Below are 23,343 nucleotides of genomic sequence, written 5' to 3'. Positions count from 1 at the left end.
ATTTCTACAATGTAGATGGGCTCAATAGGGCCGTGGATTCGAGCATGGGCCGCTTATAATCTGCATAAGAAATTATTAGCTGAGTTCACGTTACAGGAGGATTTCAAAAGAGACACCCTGCGTATTAACTATATGAACGTCTATGATAGAAAACGAAAATGGCTTCTAGGTCTATAATTCAAATAACATATCTGTGAATAAAGTACTATTTTGCATACGTTGGAACAATACTTGCTTCTACTAGCTAACTTACGCAGCTTCGATATTAGCATGTTAACACTGTAAAATAACGGTAATTACCGAATGCAAAAAATGATCAGTTTAATTTTTTATCGCTTGTTTTTTCATTTCAGTCCCCTAGGCGCCGTGACCTTTGCAGTTGTATCGGGTTGCGCCGGAATTACCACCCTCTACCTAGGGTGCGGCGCATGGACCGCAGGCCTTGGCGCCCTTAACCTGTTTCTATACACGTCAATGTACACACCACTCAAGCGAAGGCATATTGTCAACACGTGGGTGGGAAGTGTTGTTGGAGCAATCCCTCCGGTAATGGGATGGACAGCTGCTACAGGGACGCTGGATGCAGGTGCGTAGTGGACCTCGATATTAATAACTATAGTAAACGCCATAGCGGCCGCCGCATAGTTCAGCCGCTAACTTAGGGGGGACATTTCGACCGTCAAGCTTGAACAAGTAAGCAGTAAGTTGAGCCAGTATTTCAGAACATGGGCTGTAGTACTGATGTCGATTTATCGGGCATAAATATTGTTTACCATTAATTGTTAATTTCAAGCTTATGAGCTTGAAGCTCGGTGAAGGCATATGGTATACCGGGATTCCATTTGGGGGGTGGAACTAAATATGACAGACGAAAGATACATTATTGATATCATTCTACTGATGTGGTAAGTTGTTGTTGCTGCTACATATAAAACTGATTTTTTAGCATATTACATTATATATGTAATGTTAATCTGGTTGCGATTTGCAAAAATGCTGTTTCATGGGTTGTAACAAATGCTCATTTGTGTCTTAAATATTCTTTTAAGAAAGCTATCGTCTGAAGGCGAAAGGCTCTGGCGGATAAATTACACCGCTCAATAATTGATACGAGACTTCTCAACATTTGAACGATATTTGACAATAATTGAAACGAGGTCTGTTGTCAGCTTTGTTGTCCTAAACGTCCTAGCAGAGCATGCGGTATGACTTGTGCCTTTCCTGTCGAAGACAGAAAAAGCACCGGAAACTTTGTAGTGTTTCAAATTTGGCGGTTTACTTGTGTTACCATAGCGATTGTGTACAATTATTACTGTACGAGAATGCCTATGAGTCAGGGAATGGTCAGAAAATCTTAAATATGTTAATTGAAAAGCGCCTTATCGTTTTCGCGGGAAGCCTGTTTAATGACAGATCTTTAATAAAAGCGGGCAAGACGAACATTGCACAAAATGTACTAGTGGCCTTTATATATATATTGTTGTTTTGAAATGTGACAAGCCCGTGACTCAAAGCTTCTATCGTTTATCTAGATTGTACTGGACGAGGCTGTTAATCAGAACAGACCCGAATCTTCTTTTGATAAATACGTCTCGTATTATTTGCTCAACGTGTAAAGGAAATGAAGGGAAACCGTAGTGAAAATGAATCGTCAATGGAACCGAATCGTCTATCTGTAAGCACACCTACAGAGTCTTGTAAGTGAGGGAGTAATCGTAAAAATTATAGCTGCTATCAAAAATGCGAACGCGTAAGAGTCATGCGCACGAGAATGCCATTTCGTCGACAGCTCACTGGTGAACTGCCGCGCGAGCTTGTGGAAGGATCAAAAAATGTACCTTGAGGCGCTATTCATGGAAAAAGGTGTTAGTAACGTACTGATAGACGAGTAAATAGGTCGCTCTTTATCGCCTGTTTACGGATGGCTATTCAACTAAAACATGCATCACCTCTGCTACCGTGTGATGTGTATTGACGAATAAATATTGAAAACTAGGAGAACCTTTTAATTTTTTTTTAATTAATTAATTTTTTTTTTGGAATTTAACCATAATATCAAGTATTACCATAAAGTCGATTTTGTGCACTTTTTATACATAGTCACGTAGTATTGTCGCCCAACAGATGTTAAGAAATGATGAAAATTTTCCCTACCCTTTTCCAATCATTCTTACGACATGACGCACCAACAATCGTATCCCATCCCATTCCCCGTGTCAGCAGCAGCAGCAGCAGTAGTCTTTGTCTGTTGCTAGCAGCGAAAAAGTCATGGCATATGGCTGACAGACTTTGCATAACAGCAAAAATCTTTCTTGAAAGCCCTATCATTTGCCACCATTAAACAACTTTTACTGCCTGCTCTCACTCAGTCACGGCTGGACAGCAGTTGTCGTGTTGTCGTTGTTATTATTGCTTGTGTTGATATAAACCCGCGCAAGCGGCCATGTTCCCAACAAACAACAGCAGCCATTCTCAACACGTTTCGCGCTTACTGCCGTTTTCTGTGGAGTCGGCTGAGGGAGTTTATCATGGCGCCGGTGTCGAACCAGCGGCGAATAGCAAACAAGCCCGCCCCGTTAACGTGGGACGATGAAGGATGTCTGCCGCGATGAAACAACAATAACAACAATGGCAGCGGCAGCAGCGTCAATGGGCAAAGTAACAACAGCCGAAGCTTTGCGTTTCCTCTGTCGTTTCGCTAGATCTACTGATGTGTTCGGCGTTGTCGACTTGTTCTAGTGGTGACCAAAGAATCTGGTTTGTTCTTCCAGTCGGGATGGGTTTACACGATTAGTCAGGGTATGTTGGCAATCTGGGAATAGTTTTCTGCAATGAATGCTACGCAAGCAATGGCTATAGTAATGGGTGTACTGTCACGCTTTGGTATGTCCGTTCGCTGATCATTCAATGCAACGAGTTCGACGAATATTAAAAGACTGAGTAAGATCCGGGTATCATTGACAGCTTATCTGGATCATGCTAAAGTGTCATGGTTTCCATTAATGTCAGTACCTGTATGCGCAGAGTGTTTTACAACACACGGGACAAGTAATAAAGCAATTTAATGTCTGATACAGCCAACGTAGCATAAAAGCACAGCAATATTTTTATTACTTGTTGGGCTCTAGCTTATTTAATATAAAAACAAAACAAACAACTATTTGAACTGCATCATCCTTTGAGTAATGTTCAGGTATCTGCGATGACAAGCCCGAATGCTTCATGCATTCTCTAAACGGCCCGATAGACAACAGGGTAGCCTGGCAACCTTAAGGCCAGTTACAGCAGAAGCTTCGGTCTTTGTCTATGACAAAACTTGCCCACATGCATATCCATCGAACGACGCTTCGGCGATACTGACCGACTAGGGCTACTTTCGCCCCGTGCAAGCGACGCGTCCCTCGGCGAGCGCAGCTCCAGAGTAGCGTTAGGGCAACGTTGAAGCGTCAATGCAGTCAGTGTGTTCAGCGCAAGCGACGTATCGTGAGATGACGCGGCTGTGACCGCCTCGGCGCACCGCTAATGGCATTGCTAGTTAGTGAGCAAGGGTACGTAGGCAACTACAGCAGCAGCAACAGCCATTACAAGCCAGAGGGTGGAGTTTCGCAGAGACTGAAAGGGACTCTGTAGCGCTCGGAAAGAAGGAGCCGGTGAACTCGCTGACGGAGGAGCAAGAGCAGGCGTCGCTGCCGCTGGCCGATAAAACTTGGCCGTTGTGACTACGCTTGCTGCTGGGTATAACGCACTAGTGTTGGGCACTAGCTTCTGTAGCTGGATGGCTAGCTAGAGCGTAAACGCTGTTAGCGCGTACCGAAGCCAGCGGAATCGTCTCGAATAGCTACGATAGTGAGTGGCGGACGTTTGCGTATCGACAAAGATTGCAAGCGTCAGGAATTGATGGCTGGTCTGCTTGAGATTCAGTCGGAAATTCGAGTGTGAATGAAGGCTTGGAAGCACCTGGCCTTTCGCGCGAACAAGTCTTGCTCAGGAAACGTATGTAAGATGCCGAAGCTGCGAATCGCGAATTGCGAGCCATCCTACCCCTTACCATCATTAGTTCCGAATGATTAAGGGTTCTGAAGTTTTTTTAGAATGGAACAAATAGATCGAGCATAAAATAGCGCACGATGAACGTAGTAACGCTCTCAATATGAATGCGAACGAATGTAAGGATTCTTTCGAGCTTTCATCGATTGATCAGCGCGGAACGCTGGCAATATGATGCAAGACCTTGTTTGATCGTAGCACGGACCTGAAAAAGTCCTCTCTAAATTTTAAAATTCAGACTGCGGAAAGCTTTGAACAAAGGAAAAGCTTTGAATGAGATTGCGCCCTATTGCCTTAAGATTCGTAGATCAATATGCGGACCGCTACACACTACGTTCCGAGATGGACACAGGATAAGCGGGTCTTCGTCTGCAATGCGTTTTCTGATGGCTGTTCTCTCGTTATTTATTCTTCTGGATTAAACCATTGGCCTGAGCGTATCCCCTCAACGCATTCGAAATGACAAAAAATCCTCTGATTTTGTGGTCCATTGTGAGTGTGTAAAAGAACGTGCAGCTCTAGCTAAAAGAAACACTTCTTGAGTGGTCTATGAATTAACAAATGACCCTACGAAGTTTCCATAATCTATACAGTATGTTCTTTCAATGACAACTCTTTAACGAAGATCGTTCTTCAAGTAAAATGTATGTTTCTGCTGAAGTGTACACAAAAGCTGGTCTGTATTAGCGGCATCGAGCATGTTCTGTGACCCTAGTTCAATTAGTCATGTTTGAATGAACCTTGTGCGTCTTCGCGATTTTCGCTTATTTGGGGATGTGAGACTGTTGATCGAAGTAGATGACTCGCTGTGATGCTCTATGGGTAGCGAGATTGTGACGATCTTTGCCGAAGATAAAAAGGAAAATATTTCGAGGTCCCTCTGACTTGGCAGTGAGGTTAGCTGGTTGATATCTCAATCCTAGTTCAATCGGCGACCTTGGCTGCCCGGCGGAACCCTCAGAATCGCCCTGTGTATTTGCGTCCTGATGGCAACAGCTGTATCGTTAACCACTGACATCCACTTAACAGGGAAGTAGTAGTTACCTATGATCACCTTTGCAAAGTGTTAGATAGTGGTGTAGAATCTCGATAGAACTGGGAAACGAAACATTTCTAATGGTTTTCTTAGCCCACCGTCGTTATCAGTAAAGTTTTGTTCCTTATTCTCCACTTTGAGAATAAATTTTTGTCTGGACATCAACAATGATTCTTTTCAGGAATACTCCTACGCAACTTTCAATTGTATACACAACTTTCCTTGAAGCACTCGACCACTCGACAGTTATTACACAGTACGATTAACTGTCAAACATAGTGATATCATAGGTTATTATTATTACTATTGCCAATATTTTGGTTTAATTCTAATGGTCAGTGGGGTATTTTATGGGTTTGCGATTGTTTTAACAATCTAGTGACGTGTTTCGCTGCAATCACAGCGAAAAGCTTAAGCCAAAAAGAAAGTTGGAATACGATAAGTGAGAAACTTACATCTGGGTATAAACATGCCTCGGTGCGATCTGATAGTCTGTAATTCAAGTAGTTTTTGCTTTCCGAGTAGTACTTAATAATAGGTTCAAACGACTTGTTCCGTCGAGGGGTATTTGATGCAAAAAAGTGGTAACAAATTGAGGTGTGGCTATGCCCAGGTTCAAACCTAGATCACAATATGTTCCTAGGATTAGCAGACAAATAGGCTGTGCCTACTAATTTATCACGGGGACACGTACTGCAACCTATTACACCTTGAGCTCCCCGTCAAAAACTCAAGCAAATTCGTTTCCTTGATTGTCATCTATTAGATGATACCTGGAACGGTGGAACGATGCTCTGCTGTCCTGCCTATCTGTTAACTTAAGCAATTTTTGTAAGCATCAAGCTCTTATACACACACAGATATACAGACGTATAAATATAATGAAGTGTGTTTGCGTGCTTGGTCAGGTAAACAGATAATTGCATTGACTTCAATTGCAATTAATATTGTTGATGAAACGGCGTGCCGCACCAGCAGCGATTACATAAGCTTACCGCTTTGACTGCTTCCTCCGAGGAGTCGCAGTGCCCCTACGTGAGACTTCGCACCAACTACTACAGTGCGTGCTCATAGTTCCTCTTGTTATTAAGGCTGGCATACTACAGACAGCCATCACTGATCTGACGATGTTGCATTCGCATCACTGGATGCCCCCTTATTGCTGTTACTCTTTATCAGATCGATTATTTTCCTGCCTTTATTAGCCTATACAGTGGACGGAGAATAACTTAATGATGGCTTGACTAGTTGAGCAAAAAACAACTGTGATACATAGTGCATTCACTAGAAAAATCGCTATGGAAAAATTGTCCCTGAGGGCTGAAAAACATACGACGGGAAAGCAATTCGGTTGCATGTGTTGTTCTCGATACTGCGGTACAGTACAACCAACCATATAACCATATTTTGACATGAGTAATACTTACCATATGACTAACCTATCACTACATCTACCATCTAACCTATATTATAACTAAAATGCCTCAACGTACGAACACAACCATTGCTCGTTAAATCATTTTAACTCTTTCTTTTAGGTCTTTAACGGAACTCTCTTGTTGTGAAAATTGTGTGACTTTTGAGCCGCAGCTAGTTCTTTTACAAATTCATATTTCCAGAATTTTTTCAGGTTTTTCTAAGCTTAGTGCAGTATTAGGCTTATCGTGCAGTTGTCCGTTGTGCTACCGACGGTTGCTTCTATCTATGCCTGGCAAATGTTGTCCTGCACGGGTTATCGTCAGTTTAGGAGCGTATCGAGGAAAAACTCAACAAAGTCAGCACCGGCGGTGGTTACGGCCAGCCTCCTATGGTAGCCAGCTATACGCTAACAGAAACAGTATAGCTCGATCCTCGGCACTATTACTACCAGAACAATAACTGCAACATTATATTTGTACAACTTTTACTGCGGTGACAGTTTATTACGTAAGCAGTCTCCGCTGGTGATCGGTGACGACTGCTATGCGTGACGAAGCATTATGCAATAAAACTTGTTTCTTATTCGCACACATACATACAAATACTGGATTGTTATCTGGACTTAAAATGGGACCACAAATGCAAATAGAAGACCTCGAAACAGTGAAAGGGAAGCAGGCCCTGCCGAGAGGGTGGCTCTGACGTCATAAGCAGCAGTAGAAGTTACCACAGTGGCGGCGCCAGCTTCAGTAGCAGCCCTAGCCGCAGATTCAGGTACGTGCACACGGTTACGGCAGCAGACACGACGTAAAAGGATATTTATGTGATGTAAACATCGGGGAATTTGAGTCTGCTAACGCGGCTGTTGCTAGCGCTGTTGACTTTGTCTGCGCCCATGTTGGAAACCGTACGCGTTCATCGTCGGCGTCGTTCACGTTTTATGACGATTGTGTCCGAGTGAGCGATTGAAGATGCTCCTGTGATGGCTGATGATGCCCTTGTCACGGTCACTAGCACGTAAACTAGTCTTCAGACTAATTTTTCCGCTACACTGTCATAAATTAATGCCATTAAAATGAGTGCAAAAAACGTTCATACACAAGATCTGTACTACCCTTTTCCTTGGTACCAACCAAAATTCTCTGTCCGTAAACACTACGCCGTGCAATTTCCGAGAGCTAACTTCACTTCTCTGAAGTATCGTTCTTAAGGCCACGGTGGCGATGCAGTTACTAGTCGATGCATCCGCCTTAAAAGAGCTTTGCTTCGTTGTACGCTAAAGCCAGCAAGGCGAACTACCGATGATGACTACTAAAGAAATCGGTAGTGACCTTATCATTCCAATTTTCTAATATCCAAAAACTTCGCTTTCTGACGATGCCTACTGATCTACCAGTAATGTTTCGACCGGGGATGCTTTGCCGCAGAAAATTTGCCAAGCAATATTCGCCCTTCCTGCATATAGCCGGAATAACGATGCCAGCATACGAGAATTCACCATGTACATGGTCGTTATGTTATTTGTAGGAAGTTCATAGGTTGATTCGTCAGCATCGCGATTCGAAAGCTAGTACATTTACAATGCGAATGTGTGTGAAACAAAACGGCTATTAAGCCCAACAAAAGCTTAGTAAGGCCATGGGGGTATGGGGTTGAAGATAAAGCCCTTGTTGTCATGTGGGATGCCTGGAAAGTGTCTCCTTAACGAAACTGAGACATAACAGCATATATAGTAAAAAATAATAGTATTCATCATTTGAACAGACAATAAATGTACAATTTCATGGTTAGGACTAACTAAAAAAAAGACGAGACAAACGAATAAAGGTTCCATACTTATTATGCATGCTCAGCTCAATGAGTCCAGATTGCGCTGTTGGCTGTCCGCTAAGCAAAGCAATTTTCAGACAAACTATAATGGAAAAGTATAGACAGTAATTTATTGCCTATGCTAATTTTTGAAGCAATTGGCAATTCTACCACGTTTAGTTTTACCTAACTTCTAACGCCGACGATATATGTCCTTGAAATGCTTTCTACTGCCAGTAAGTTACTTGTCAAGAACAGAGGTAAATATTTGCCTCGACGCCGACTAGCTCTTTCAATCAATTTTAGGCTTCAGCGATTCTGGTACGAACTAATTACATCAATATTAATAGACTGCTTTCAGGTCATGAAAATGCAGGCAAATTCCGCGTTGTCGATTGGGATCGGCTAATCTCTGATATTCTGTTTATTAGTGTGATATTCCATAAGTTTTTTACGAAAATGTTCTTCCTTATTGATTCAGTATTTTCAGCTTTTACGGCAGTCCTCAATAATCTGTGAGAGGGCCAAATGGTTTCTACTATTCGAATGATCTTCATCACTATATAGGTGCTTTCCGTGGCTAATTTTGTCTTAGCGCACCCACATGCACACACAAACATATATATGATATGTCCGTCATATGCTCAATATATATACGAAGGACGTATCGGCCATATAGAGACACATAAAGAACTGCATGCCATTGTTGGAATTTTAATGGATCACAAGTCCATCCTCAAGTAGAGGACGGCTATAAAACGGCGTAAATGGTACTGTTTAAATATACCGCTAAATTATTTGGTCACTGCTTTTGAAATCGTCAACTCAAACCATGCGACTGCAGTTCCTTTCTAAGCGGCGAGACATTTTCGGCGACCTTTCATCGCATTATAATGTCGCTACGTCGTTGTATTGGTCGTAATCTGCCTTGTTAAGTCGGGGTAAGACGTTGTTTTTGCGCCAGTTTTTTACCTGTCGATTTTGCTATAACCTTGATAATAGGTTAGATTGGTGGTTAAAGCCTAGGCGAGCTGATCGTAGCTAGCCTGTCCAGTGTTTCATGCCACTCCTATTTATCGAACCGTATCTTTGCTGCGGTAGGCAGTAAAATGGACGCCAATTAATCCCTACCAAATCCCTTGACCACTCTACCGTTGGTTTCCTTCTGTAGGTCAGTGGCGACCTTTCAGTGTGTTTCTCTTAGCCTAGCATCTGCTGCTAGTGTCAGTGCCTTAATTTACGACTGGCATTTCCTATGCTAGGCACCACAGTAAGAATAACGTGTATTTATTACAACACAAAGTCATCGTGAACGCCGTTCGCGTTAGTGCCTATTTACGATTGTGACATTGACATGACACTCTCTAATAGGCATAGATTGGCTTGTTTTCGTTGTTTGCAAAGACGGTAATATTGTTATTATCGAAGTGACTATACATAGCATTTTCATCTAAAACTAAATAAGTTTCAATTCGTTTCGGGTGGAAAAATAGACGGTCTGGTTTCAAAGCCAACTGATTTTAGATGATTATGGTATATCAACATATCACTTCCGCATGTAAGTTCGTTTGTACAAGAAAATTTCCTTTAAGTACTGTAACTATGTTAATGTGAGCAACTTATCATTTAAAAATCTATCATGTTTTCCCTTGAAACACTCGTATTCGACACTAAAAAGCTCAATGCGTCTCTGCAGTCTTTAAGCGTTTACACATGCATGTACATATACATTTTAACCTTTCTCTCAATGGGAATAGATTTACTAGCACAGTAATGGGACGTTTTACGTGGGTCCCACTTGAAACGTATTTCAAAATGCATTATTAAAATATGTATTATTAGAAGTCCCGCGATGTCCATAAAGGTATAGATGGCCTCATCCAGACTATCATTTTCTCTCATATAGCTTTCTTGCTTAGGCCGTATGTAATATCTCAGCCTTCGAGACTGTTATAATGAAGTCTGATTATGCAGCCAATGAACAACATCCAAGCTAACAAATGATTCCATTTAGAGCCTTCCTAGTTGAAGCTGCTTTCGGACTAGGTGCTGATATATTGCCAGGCGACTATTTCATAAGAATCAGATCTCTGTAGTCGAAAAGTGAATTTACATAGGGGCAAAAAGCAAGCGTTACCACAGTGATAAGTCGTTCCGCGTAATCGGAAAGCTACGCGCGAGCTAACTATTATTATCTAATGCTAACATAGCGAAATGGTCCACTTCATACAACAGATAAATTTTCTTACATCAAAAATATAAAATTGTAGAGCTGAATCCTATTCTGTTGCCTAGCTTGACTAACAAAACTTCGACAAAAAAAAAACCGACAAATCAAATGCTACATAACAAATAGATTTTTCTGTTGAGAGGGGCTCCCATCTGAATGACTATTTATGAGCGCTCGCGAGCAACGTTGAAGATGATATAAGATACAATGTCCGTGTAACGGGACGGCTTGCGCGACAAACGAAACACAAGCTGGCAACACCTATTCATGGCTAGGCTGCCTTAGAACTTCGCCAGGTAACACGCATGTTCTCGTTATATCAGCGGCGTTCGTTGGTTTAAAATCGGACCCCGTCATGGAGTTGATCTACACGAAGAGAAATGAACGTGAAACAGGATCAATGATGAGAAAGGATAGCTTTGGTGTGGGGAAAACCGAAAAGTGTTGAAGCGTCTCTAGGGCTGAAATGAATGCGCTTAATGTTGGTGAGGGTAGGTGTTGCTGAAGAAATATTTAACGAAGATCATTATCGATTGGTCAGTACTGTTAGACATACACATTAGAAACGAACACAAACTATTGTTGTATTGAACTGATCATCAACGAATCTAGGCGCCCTCTATACTACAATGCAGTTATCTTTCGTTGTTTTACTCATATGATTAGCAACTATTGTAACGGAAAAACACGACTATCTTCCATTTATGGATTCTTTTGAACATATGCCACACAAGTGACATGATTACCCCCCACCCCCACCCCAAACCGCTGAACAAGCACGGAATGGCCAACAGTTCGAGTCTAACATTATTAATCGTTTTGGCCTCGTTTTCATAATAATTCATGCGCTGATATGTATAGATAGTGCAGCTGCCCGTAGTCTTGGCAGTAAGTGCAGTTTCGCGTTTTCGCAGGAATCCCTTGACCGATTCATGCATTTTAAGTTAGTTATCATTAAGATTCTGCTTTTTCCGCATTTTTTCTTTCAGTTACTTCGGTTGTGTTACTTCTCCTGGCTATTATCGCTGTTCTTACTTAGCGTTTTGTATCGCATTATATAATAGTTGTCGATGCTAAAAGTCTGTTGGTACGACGACATTTGGTCTGGGGTCTGCTTGCTTGATTTATTGCGATAATCGCTCTTTGAACATGGTTGTCTCTATGTTGTTGTTCTACTTGAATTGGCAAAAAGCGGTAGCCATTCAAGTGGAGAAATAGTGAGGTTCCCGCAAACCCGTCCGTTTCGGGATGCCACCCTTTGTTTTACGTGGCAGCATCGAGACGAGAGGTATTAGTTCTCAAGGTGGAGATCGTGACTGCGACTTCAAAGGAAACGTTACAATTAATATGCTTGTAAGGCCTACTTGTTTTTTCGTGAGTGCGCGTGTCTTATTCGTGATCACAATGGTTTATTGCCCATGTCGAAGCCCCAGCCCCTCTAACGCGGGCATTGCGTTTGGCGATAATAAAGCGTGAAAAGACAAAAAGCAATCGGTAGCGTAGACGAAGGAAATAGACTGGCAACGTAACTCACGTAATGTTCGAGTTAATGAATCTCATTAGATAATAACAGCCGGGTGCCGGGGCTAATGTTGAGCTTAGAAGTCCTGAGATATTGGGAAACAGTTGAGTAATAAATCGTTGTTTTCTACCTAAGTTAAATAGTAAATGAGCATTGCTTTAGGCTAGTACACTATCACGGGAACATATCGTATAGGATGGAACGTGGATTGTTATTGTCGAAAAATAGCAAAATGGTATCATAAACTGCGAAGCGTCACGCGTAATTAAATTTTACATAAGGAAAACTGCTACCAAGAAAAGGGCATAGATTAATATTTCGAGTCTTATACTTGGTACTGCTGTTAAGCATTGTTTGAGACGCCTAGGCATTGAATAAACTATCTGCACCTCGAAGACCTCCTCACTAGATATTATTAAGTTTGGTAGGCAGCCAGGTGACCGCTGTCCCTTCACAAAGATATCGAGAAAAGAACAAAGGATGTCAGCCTTTCTCGCGATGCTGCAACCTGAACAACAGCGACTCCGCTGCAGCTGCTTTTAGATGAATTGAAATTTTAGGTTCACCTTGATCGTACTGCGGTTTGCCTAAAAAGTGTCTCCAAGCCATGACGGGAATGGCTTGCGCCGAGCGGTCAAAGTGGAATAACACTTTGATAGTTCGAGTTTGCGGTGGCATGGAGAAGGCGGTAGGCTCAGGGATTTACAACTAGAAGGCCTCCGATTCTGATTTGGTTGGGCACATGCAAATTAATGCGTTCTTATACTGCAGTTTTTCGAATAAAGAAAAAAAGTGTTCTTTCGACTAATGAATTCGAAAAAGACCTTTATATTCTAGTAGATTTCTATTAGTTTCCGTTTTGTCGTAAATGCGTAATGTACTAATATGAATTCGGCATTCGTTGTGCTAGACGGTGATTCCGGGTTGATGTGTCTTATTTGTTTCGTCTTTCACATTATACTGCTGTATGCATAATCATTCGTATAAATACCGATCGTATTCCAGGCGCGCTGTTACTCGGCGTCTTGCTATATTCATGGCAGTTTCCGCACTTCAATGCGCTGTCGTGGAACCTACGACCGGATTACTCGAGAGCGGGATATCGCATGATGTCGGTTACAGATCCTGATCTTTGTCGAAGAGTTGCCCTTCGACATTCAGTAGCTATAACAGGTAATAGAGCTTTGACGATCTTCTCCTACAAACTAAAATCTATTTCTTTAATAAACATCCTCTAATAGAAATTCTTTCGTTCGTACGTTTATAATGAGGTAATTATATAGTACGCACATATCAAAATAGCACCACGATTTCGCTTCAGGTCACAGTGTCGATTCTTTACTTTGAGAAAACAGAGTGTTTATAATTGTAATATTAATAACCAGTTCATTGTCTCTAATGTCGCTTGTTCGCTTTACTCGCTTTGCGCAGCTATTTGTCTGGCGTCTCCGCTCACGGATGTGGTGACGTGGACATTTACGGCAACTACTTTGCCCCTTAACCTGTACCTTGTATGGTGCTCGTACAAGTTCTACGAGAAGGCCGACAGCCAAAGTTCGCGGAAGCTTTTTCGACTCAGTCTAGCACATCTTCCCGCCCTTGTTTTTTTTATGATCTTAAGCAAAAAACACACAGAAACTGAAGCAACGACCGATAAAAAATCGCTCAATCTGCCCTTGGCGGCGGCCATTTTATGAAAATCACGATCCAGAGTACCTATATCTTAAATCTTAGTTAAGTAAGGTTATAAGTTTAATGTTTCCTACGATGGATAATTCGCCGCCAGCGGAAAAGTTCTTTTGAAGAACGAACCTTCAAATGGAACAACTTTAAAGCTTTTTCACCGGTTACTTCTTATTGGTCTGAGTCTGATGTTCAGCCCAGCAACAATCAAGCAAGTAGTGCATTGGACCCCAACGTCAAATGCCCTCTACAAATGATCTGTTTGGACGCTAGACCAATGTACAACCAACCAAATCACTTATGGAAGACAATTAGAGTTCGGCCGATTTGATGATGACCTGAGCGAGATGCACGAAGCGGCTCCAGCGTTGTTACTACAGATACGCTTAAATCGGTTTAATGTACGCTTTAACATCTATTACACACAAAAAAGATAAATGAATAACATTTCTTCTGTACGAGTAAAAGTAAAGAAAGTCCGAATAGCGTTAGACCGGAATTTGGAAACCTTTTGATGAGTCCCATGCAAGTTGACGAACACCAACTATCTTTAGCGCCACTGTGGCACTGACTGTAAGAGCCTGTCAATATTACTATATTTAAACGCGGCAATTCGTCAAGAAACATATTTCACGGTTTTACGGGCATACGAAAACCAATTTTACGACGACTTTTGTAAGAAAGTTTGCCTAAGCAGAACTTTTTCATGATAACCTTTTTCCTGTCTTACGTTTCATTCAAGGCAAGGCGTTTGTCTTTATTTGTTTGCAGTGAGTAATGGTGAGCAGTCTGTATCTTTTGTTCTGTTATGTTCCGGCCATTGTCAAGCTTCTAATGAAGCTAGTGTGATATACGAAGAAATATGAAGATCTTGTTGGTATTTACCAATAATGGATCACAGCGTTCAGTAAATAACTGGGCTTATTTAGCACTCTACCCAGGTAATTTTCGGTTAAGATAAATATGACATAGTGTCATCAATGCTGGCTTTTATAGGTTGTTAAAATATACACATATATAATAAATATAAATTAATCTTGTACTGTGTCTGCTGATTTCATGGCTTGTAAATAAACTCAGCAAATGCCTTATATCGTAGATAGTTACAACAATAAAGTGTCGCATACAGCTGCGAAAAATGCTATGTGTGAGTCGTTCGCCAAACGCCTTTGCAGCAATTAGAAGAGTTCGTATCGCGAAGTAAGTTACAATTCATTAACGAGATACTGAATTGTAGAAATAAGCGACTGCTTATTTGAGTGACCAAAATAAGTATCAATATTGTCGGCGGAGAATTAATCTAACCTTTCTTTTAAAAACATATAACAAGGTACAACACCATTTAGTAACAACATGTTTTCAGAAATTATTATATAATACAAAAAATAAGTGTTATATGACGAAGGCTAGAAATATCTCGATGCCACTATCTAAGCCTGTTGTATATGATCAGTTTATATCACTGAGCTAAATATACATGTATGCATATACATTACAGAAGCTCTTTTAGATCGTAGATATGTCATTCGCACTTTACCTTTGATATACTCGTCATTGGCCGTAGTCATGTCAACTATTTCATTAATTTTCAATACTACGGATCGACTATCCCATTTTAGATAGCGAATATAGTATGTTTCATTATTGGGTTATTCATAATAATAGAATCACAATTATCATTCATGATCGCTGTCATTATATATGCACGCTTTGTGACCTCCTGAATAAACTGCAACCAAGGAGCTTAAACAATTAAATCTCTTATTTTAATTTTAGATTTAGCTCGATCTTATAAACGTAACGAAGTGTGGACAACTACCCTACCATCGTTTCTCAACTGTTCATGAGATATTGCAGGATGTACCTATGCATGTATTATAACGTTTGTTTACATATCTCTATTGAACTACTACGTTTTCCTACTGAACTTTGGGACACATAGCGGTCTGGGTTTATAATTTTGCACAGATATGTACCTTTTCGTGTTAGCAGAGTTTAGCCACCTAAGGAAATGCTTAGCAGTAGCGCCAGATATAAAACTCGGATTTTTTTTTGCCCTCTCAACTGTGTGTTACTGTCGTTGGCGTGATAGCTTGGGCGGCTAAACGCCTGCCTGGAAAAAATAGCGGTCACTAATTGCAAGTGTGTATAATTATATGGTAAGTGGGATTACTGGAACTACCTAATACTGCAGGCTTCTCACAGTCGGATCGCCCGAGTCTAAGTCTTTCGTGAACAAGAATACGTTCATTCGTTTCAGCTCCTCTTCGAATAGAACAGAGCCGGTGGTCCCGTGATAGATTTAAACGAGAATGAAAAAACTTGTGTTTATTCAGGATCACTAAACATTTCGAAGTGTACATTTTAGCTAGTGTTCGTCAAATATAGACCTTTAACTTTTACGCAATAATCTCAGTTTAGTCAAGTGAGGGTGAGTATACATAATGAAGTATGCAATAATTCTTATTATGAGGATTTATGGACCGCTTACGCCGTGCTCATAGCGCAGGTGTCGAAAAATGAAACGCAAATTTGTATGCTTGGTTCAGCCGATTTTTTTCATTTGCGTACAACACTTCTCCGTTCTGTTATATTTGTGATATCTGTTGATCTTGACAGTGCGTATATTTTCATTAGGAAAGAGTTTCGTACAATAAGGGCTTAAAAGGCGTTTGTTACTTATGCGACACCACGCAATGCGAAGCTCTGAAGTCATCGTTATAAAGTACTACATCAGTGAAGTCCGAAGAATGTCCGACAAATAGAACACCATTTTGTTGCGCAAGAAAGGCCACTACAATCAAAATGCCATAATTTGGTCTGATTCATTAATCTTACTGTTAGCAAAAAATATTAAAAGGCAATAGTAATAATAAAAATAAGGGATAAAGGAAAAGTACGGTTTTATTTTTAAGGTTAAGAGCTATAGGTCTATAAAGAAATCCCCAGATGAGTAAAAAGAGATGATTTCGTATAATTGCTGACAAAAAATAAGTAAAAATGCGAAGCAAAAAACAGTAATTTAAACAATTTCGACCTGCTGGTCGTCGTTAATTAGGCAGTGGATCTTGGTCTCCATGATGAGGCACCAGTAACGCCTACCATTCTTAGAGATATCTAATGATTAAACGGTCTGAGTTAGGAATTGGGCACGGACACACTGTTTGTTTTGAGCTGAAAGCCAACCGTCTGAAGCAATACTCAACGGCATTAGAACCGGAGATGAAATTCAGACCATTTCTTTAGAAAGTGGATATTTACATCCTGGTAGACAGTGAAATTATTAGGTATGTTTAGAGCGCCCGTTCAAATGAGATTGTGTAGTGCTGTTTTCTTTTACAAGTTGTACTAATACTGTCTAAATTGCATGCGGAAAAAAGAAAACGTTTGTGCTAGAAAAGTTCTATATATCTAGCACTTTTTTAAATGACATTGATAAAAAAAGCTATTACTTTTGTTTATTGTTGAATAGTAGAGTCCATTACCGTAAACGATGAATTCTTCTAAATACATATATCTAATTTAAACAATGACACATTTATGGTTCAAACACATAATACTATGCACAGTACGAATATATATATTGATATATTCGTGCGGAAATATACCTTTCAAAACAAAAGAGAAACTAATATATCTATTTTTAAAGCCACATCCTGCGTTGTGTTTCTTTCCCTTTATTTTGCGGTTACACACACAAATGCATTACGGTTTTAAAAAATTAATGTAACTGAATACTATTTTTAAAAGCTTCAAATCAAACGTTTTTTTTCCATAGGCTTATGGGACTTATTTGGTCACCCTGCATAAACCAATTGCTAAATAAATTTTCAGATAGAGACTTGCTTAAACGACTGTTCAATGCATAGAGTTGATGTTTTCCGCAGCTTCCCGACGGTGATCTGATGGAAGGCCGGTTAGTGATCCCCTTGTGGCACAATCGTCAGGTGCACACCGATCTCGAACGTATGACAAAGCCGGGTAACATCTGTAAAAGGACTCCGTACAATTGCGCCAACTACGTCGATGTCGGAGGACACGGCGCTCTCATTACGCCATCGCTCGCTATCAACCCATCCAGGCAGTATAGACATACGTTGGCAGCTACCGGGCCGTTGAACGTATTAGACGTTGCTTCAACAGAGTCGACTTCTAGACATCTAGCGTTTGCAGTTTATGAACCTGGAATCGAACTAAGCAGTGGCAGAATCCTCTACGGAGGACCCATGGCAGGGCTATATTCCCATCGAGTCGATGCAGGAAAGCCAAGCGATAGGATGCCAGAGAAACTGAGCCAACATGAGCATCCCCTCGCTGTGAAGGTTCAAAATTTTAACCCGGACTTGGTCACTGTATCTGTGCTGTCTGCTGACAGTGTGAGCGTCTTACGTGGTGATGAGGTGGTGGCAACGATGAATGTACCGAAGATTGATGCGTTTACATCCAGCCCATATATCGAGGGTGAACTAGCTGCTACTAGTCGAGGGACCGTGCATATTGTCGATGGTGAGGTCACCTACCAGATCGCCCAACAGGGATCACAGGAATCACCAGGAAAAACAACGGGTATCAGGGATATTCAGGACATCTCGTTCTGGACGCATCCACGGCACCTTGCACTTGTTTCCTTCGGGTCTCTTTCTCACATGGACATACGGACCAACGCGTCTCCCACGAAATTGGTCGAGCCCGCCACTTGTCCTTACTTGCTGCCCAAAGAACTGCTTCTTTCGGCGCAGTTAAACCCACGCAATGTGAACCAGATGTTCTTGCTTGCCAGCGATACTCTATCAGTGTGGGATGTTCGTTATTCGATGCAGCCAATGGCTGTATTTAATCATTATGTGCCACGATCAAAGACGTTGTTCGGAATTCAGGTACTGACAACTGTCGATGGCAACTTTTTAGCTATGGTGCGTTCATCCGAACGCAGCACGATATTCGATCTCGATCCAACATATCCTGCCCCCAATATCGGAACGCGCGGATTGCAACTTCAGTTTGGATATCCAATGGATCTAGCTTACTTCTATAAAGACCAATATGGTGAAGATGTACCCACGACCGTGTTACAAAGACTGCAACAGCCGTGCGCTGGTTCCTGTATAATTCCCTATAAGAAGAGTGTTGGAACCGATAAGACTGGCGTCTTCTTCAATTTGATATCGATTACCACCTCGGGTGACTGGTTTCAACAACGAATTCAACGACTACTGGAGCCCGAAGGCGAACATGCTCCAGATGCCACCTATAAGGAAGTAACTTTTACTTACGGCTTAGATGGGCCTACTCTGGACGATAATCATTTAGAACAGGTTCGATCTGCGATTGCGTTTTTGGAGACGAAGGAACCTTCACCAAAATGGGTGTATAACGGACCTAGTCGTACTCTTTCGTTGACCGCACAGTCCGGACGACTATGTTTAATTTGTGGCTCTACCGTATTGGTCTCTGAGGTTACCTTGGTAGCCCGCGTGGACGTGTGTGAAAAATGTGAGAATGTGGCCCCATCATTAGGTGTTGTCTGGTCGTGCTCGGGTCTGCTTCGACATCCTGTGGAACTGACACCCGAGGAAAATGCGACATATAAGAAGTTGCTTGGTCCCAACAGCGGATTTGCGGTTTCGGACGAGATTCGAGCTGTATGGGGCGATGTCGAGTGGCGAGTGAGAACTGAAGATGAAAGCGATGCTGGGCCACATGAAGATCGGGGCAACGAGGGACAAAATGAAGAAATGGACCATTTTGATGACTACGATTGAAGAGACATCGAAATTTAAATACAGTAGCGATTATTGAAATTGGACGTTGTAACTGTGTATATGTATATGTGATGCGTACAAATATATATTTAATGCAGTACTCAATACACCGATTCTGCTCTGTGATATTCATGCAGTGAAGGCGTAAGGGATAAAAAAAAAAAAAAAAAAAACTAGTAGACCCAGCAATAAACATTACTTGTTTTAGTAAAAAAAAAATATTTTCATGTACAATGGATTTCATCGCCAGACCTAAACGTCATCTTTCAGCAACCCTCTGATAAAAACATCCGTGTATCGTTGTAAGATTGAGAACAGAAAAGTTTTGCCGGTCTATCCAACACGTATTCAAATCTTTAGCGTCCGCCTAATCAATGAGTAAATAAACCATACACATTCATATTAAATTTTATTGCTGCCATATTTATCATTATATACAGTACGATGATTCAATATCAACACAAAACTTTGTCATGCCATAATTAGTAAAAAATTTCCAGTTACAAAAATCCGGCCCATGAGAGCGATGCCTTTTAGATACTTGCTGCAGTTGCCTTTAGTTGTCTTTAGCTAATGTCTTTTTTGTCCAAAATTTGTACGAGGTGCTCTGTTCGGAAGAATACAGAAACCTCCACGTGGCAACTTAAATTTTGGATTGATGCTATATATTTCACGGTATGCACCCAATTCAATGTATCCTTACAAATACCTGTTGTTTAGATATGGGCTTCTTATTTCCATTAACTAAGTAAACGAGCTCGGACAGCTCGCTAGAAATAGTAGGTTAATTTTCATACTATTCAAACTAATCATACCTTTATTTCTGTTTATATTCGTCGTTGCAGTGCAGACAGTTCTTGACTGCAAGTGCCAGCAGAATCAAACGTACTCCCCGTAGTGTTGAGACGCTGCGCCAAAACAAATATGAGTAATTATTCGTATTCAGCCCCTTGCACATGTTTGCTGTTGAACTCTCAACTTGTTGAAGAACTTCGTGCAGCGATTAACGGCAGTGAAAACGATATCGCAAAGCATGCGGCAGAACAGCCTGACTACTTGATGCAAATGAGAGGACTGATCGCGAAGGATCAACCTATACCGTTTAAACTCATTAAAACTTACTGGAAAAACCATAAGGGTATTGATAATGACAATAATAATCGGAATTCGTAATCTACAGGTATTTTTATATGGTTTAATAAAGGCATTTGTGCATTCACGTGAGCATAGAATTTCGATTAGCAGCGAAGTCATGGAGCTGAAAATGAACTGAATTGCAGAAGGGACTTCATTACTTCAGTGGACGTCGGGGTGCAGCTTGGTTTTACCGTCAATAGTCGTTCCTCCTCGGAGTGAGACTTTGGAAAAGCGATGTCAGGTGCTTCGAGCCCGCTTGAAACATAAGGAGTACGACTCCATGGTGGCTGGGATTGAAAGGATTTCTCAAAAAGGTGGCAATTCGGAGTGAGTATCATTATATGTACGGTAGTTATTCATTTATATGTAGCTTCTTATAACAGATAATTCTTTTTTGTTTTTTTTTTTCGGGTAAAATAAAGCCCGTCTCCAGTGTATTATTAATTTATGGGCCCATTGAAGGTTTTTAATTCATTTAATATTGAATACTAGGTTGGAGATAATGATTATTAGTCTTTTTTAAACCCGATTTCGCTTCACATTGTTAATACTCGAATGGGTATACTTTACTCTGTAATTTTGGAAATATGCAATTAATCTAGGTCTTTCTGAATCCACTGAATCCAAGCTTGTAAAAATGATTGAAGATATTTTTGTTCATGTTGTGTTTTAACCGATGTTCTCCTCAGTGACGGCCCGGAGGGATGGCGTCAACTGCGGCGTCAGTATATTGCCATGATCAACACGCTTGTCACTATCGGAGGAACTTTTGTCTTTTTCTATAAGGCAGTTGAATACTCTTTGCCAGAGCCGAACATTCCTGCCCAGGTAAATCTTGTAAAATACAAAAACAATCCTACGATGACACGAACATGTCTTAACGTACTAGTCGTAGTATTTGTTTTTTCGTTAATGGTTAATTCAATACACTTCAATATGTAATGTGACATTCTTACTAAGTCCAACGACTGGCCGTATTCTCAGAAATCTTCCATGTCGAATCACTTCTCTACTAAATCATGACGAATCGTACAATGTCCGTCAAATCAGAAATATTGTCTTAGAAGAAGTGTTAAACAAGCTTATACTGACTGTACATCCGACCTGGTACCTCACTTCTTCCAACGTTTCTACAGTATATCTTCTACAGTAATATAACATGGCTGTTTTTACACTTACAGGTGCTAGTGGCGATCCTAGCGAGTCTCGTCGTCGCGGTATCCGAACTCTATTTCCTTCTTAGAAGTATTTAAATTCATAACGAATGCGCCCGCCACAATAATAGGCGCAAAATTTATCTGCTACTTGTCTTGGCGGCGTTGACAGCTTGCAGAACGTTTCGACTGTGCACACTTTGCTTTAAGTTAGCCACCATCTTGCGATGTAAAGTCGACGGGTAAATCAGACGCAAGTCCTAGCTGTTTATAACCGATAATAATAATAAATAATAATAACTGTTAATAAATAAGAAATAGTCATCTGGTCAAATAAACCTTCAAGTAACAACTAAACCCTAGCTTAGTTTCTATATATGGTCTGTCACGTACGTGTAAACGCCTGTAAACGATTTGTGCAAACGAAAAGCAAAGCTTCTTTAATAGCTCATATAACAGCTAAACATGAATGACTCTGTGGGTCTGTCGTCTGTTGAGTTGCCCTGCGAAGGACGAACGAAGAACCTACCAAAGTCGGCAAAAGTATCTAATATAGTTTCTTGTACAAACTGCTTTGAGCGGGATAAATAGTAAAGACCAAAAAAATGGTTATTTATTATTTTACGTGACGTGCGTTCGTGATATGTGGTGGTATTGCGGGTTGTTAAGGAGTAAATAAGAAGTAGCTAGTAACGTCATTGATATATTCACGTAGAGTTGATGATTATTAATATCCTGTACGGATTCATAGGTCGTAGGTAAAATGTACTCACGAAAAATAAGCACACATGATAATACAATAAATGACACATTCCGTTTTTGTCCCTATTATTGCATCAATTAGGTGGCCCGCTGTAGAGGTTGATTACTAATGTAGATGAGGCTGGGTTTAAGCTAAAAGCTAATTCATTGAAAACCTAGGTAAAAATACAACACTAAAGGAATGAAGTTTTTTGCGATGCTCGGTGAATGGTTAGTAGTAAACTGATCTTTTCAAATGTTCTTTCCAGATGATGAGAGAATTTTATTGCCGTACTCTTTACTAATTTTTTACCCGTCAGGGCTGTCCGGCAATGGCTATTTTCCGTTGTCGTTTGCGCTTATTGAATTACTTCGAAACATAGAGGGGGTAATTTAACAAAGCACCGCTAGGCCTTTCTTGCCGCATAATCGGTATAAAACCCTTGAATCCGTCGTGGTATTTTGCATTTGACCTTCTTTTTCTTTTGCATGATGTCACCGAAAAAAGCCATAGCAGTAATCATAACTTTTTTTGGCTTTGTCATGCATTCTACGAATTTTCCGATCGTCGTACATTGTAAAGGTCTTTAAAGTGTCAGAAGTTCTAACATTTCATCTAACGCTATGTATTATGTATGTAGTAGAAAGTAGTACTCTCCGCCCTGTCTTTTACTACAAACACGCAAAGGACGTACGTAGTCGCCTGCGTTTTGCCAATCTTCGTTTCCTGAAGTTTTGAACCGAAACCATTTGATGTATCATCAAATTTGAATGTAAGCATGTCACCATTCGCGGCGACTTGC

At 40.8% G+C, this 23,343-nt stretch overlaps 2 protein-coding genes across 2 annotated transcripts; both read left to right on the top strand.

Annotated features, from left to right (window-relative positions):
- Positions 1–353: 353 nt before the first annotated feature.
- Positions 354–15,503, top strand: LOC111272928 (protoheme IX farnesyltransferase, mitochondrial; the record flags this gene model as incomplete). The annotated part of the gene is given in 3 exon segments (XM_022854614.2): positions 354–586; positions 13,069–13,236; positions 13,495–15,503. Coding segments are annotated over 3 exon segments (667 nt in total), but the record flags the coding sequence as incomplete, so codon positions are not given.
- Positions 15,504–15,560: 57 nt separating this feature from the next.
- On the top strand, positions 15,561–19,915 carry LOC111272927 (uncharacterized). Its single transcript, XM_022854613.2, has 2 exons — positions 15,561–16,177; positions 17,634–19,915. Exon 2 carries the CDS (start codon positions 17,652–17,654, stop codon positions 19,506–19,508), a length of 1,857 nt encoding a protein of 618 aa, XP_022710348.1. The 5' UTR covers positions 15,561–16,177; positions 17,634–17,651; the 3' UTR covers positions 19,509–19,915.
- The last annotated feature ends 3,428 nt before the right edge of the window (positions 19,916–23,343 follow it).

This window comes from Varroa jacobsoni, unplaced genomic scaffold (genome assembly GCF_002532875.2).
Source record: "Varroa jacobsoni isolate VJ856 unplaced genomic scaffold, vjacob_1.0 contig03867, whole genome shotgun sequence".
NCBI lineage: Eukaryota > Metazoa > Arthropoda > Arachnida > Mesostigmata > Varroidae > Varroa > Varroa jacobsoni.
The sequence above is the reverse complement of the archived record's forward strand: the minus strand, read 5'-3'. Positions and strand labels throughout refer to the sequence as shown.

What these genes read in the sequence shown, in the direction of transcription:
- LOC111272927 (XM_022854613.2), top strand. Translation starts at nt 17,652, where the DNA reads ATGGAAGGCCGGTTAGTGATCCCCTTGTGGCACAATCGTCAGGTGCAC.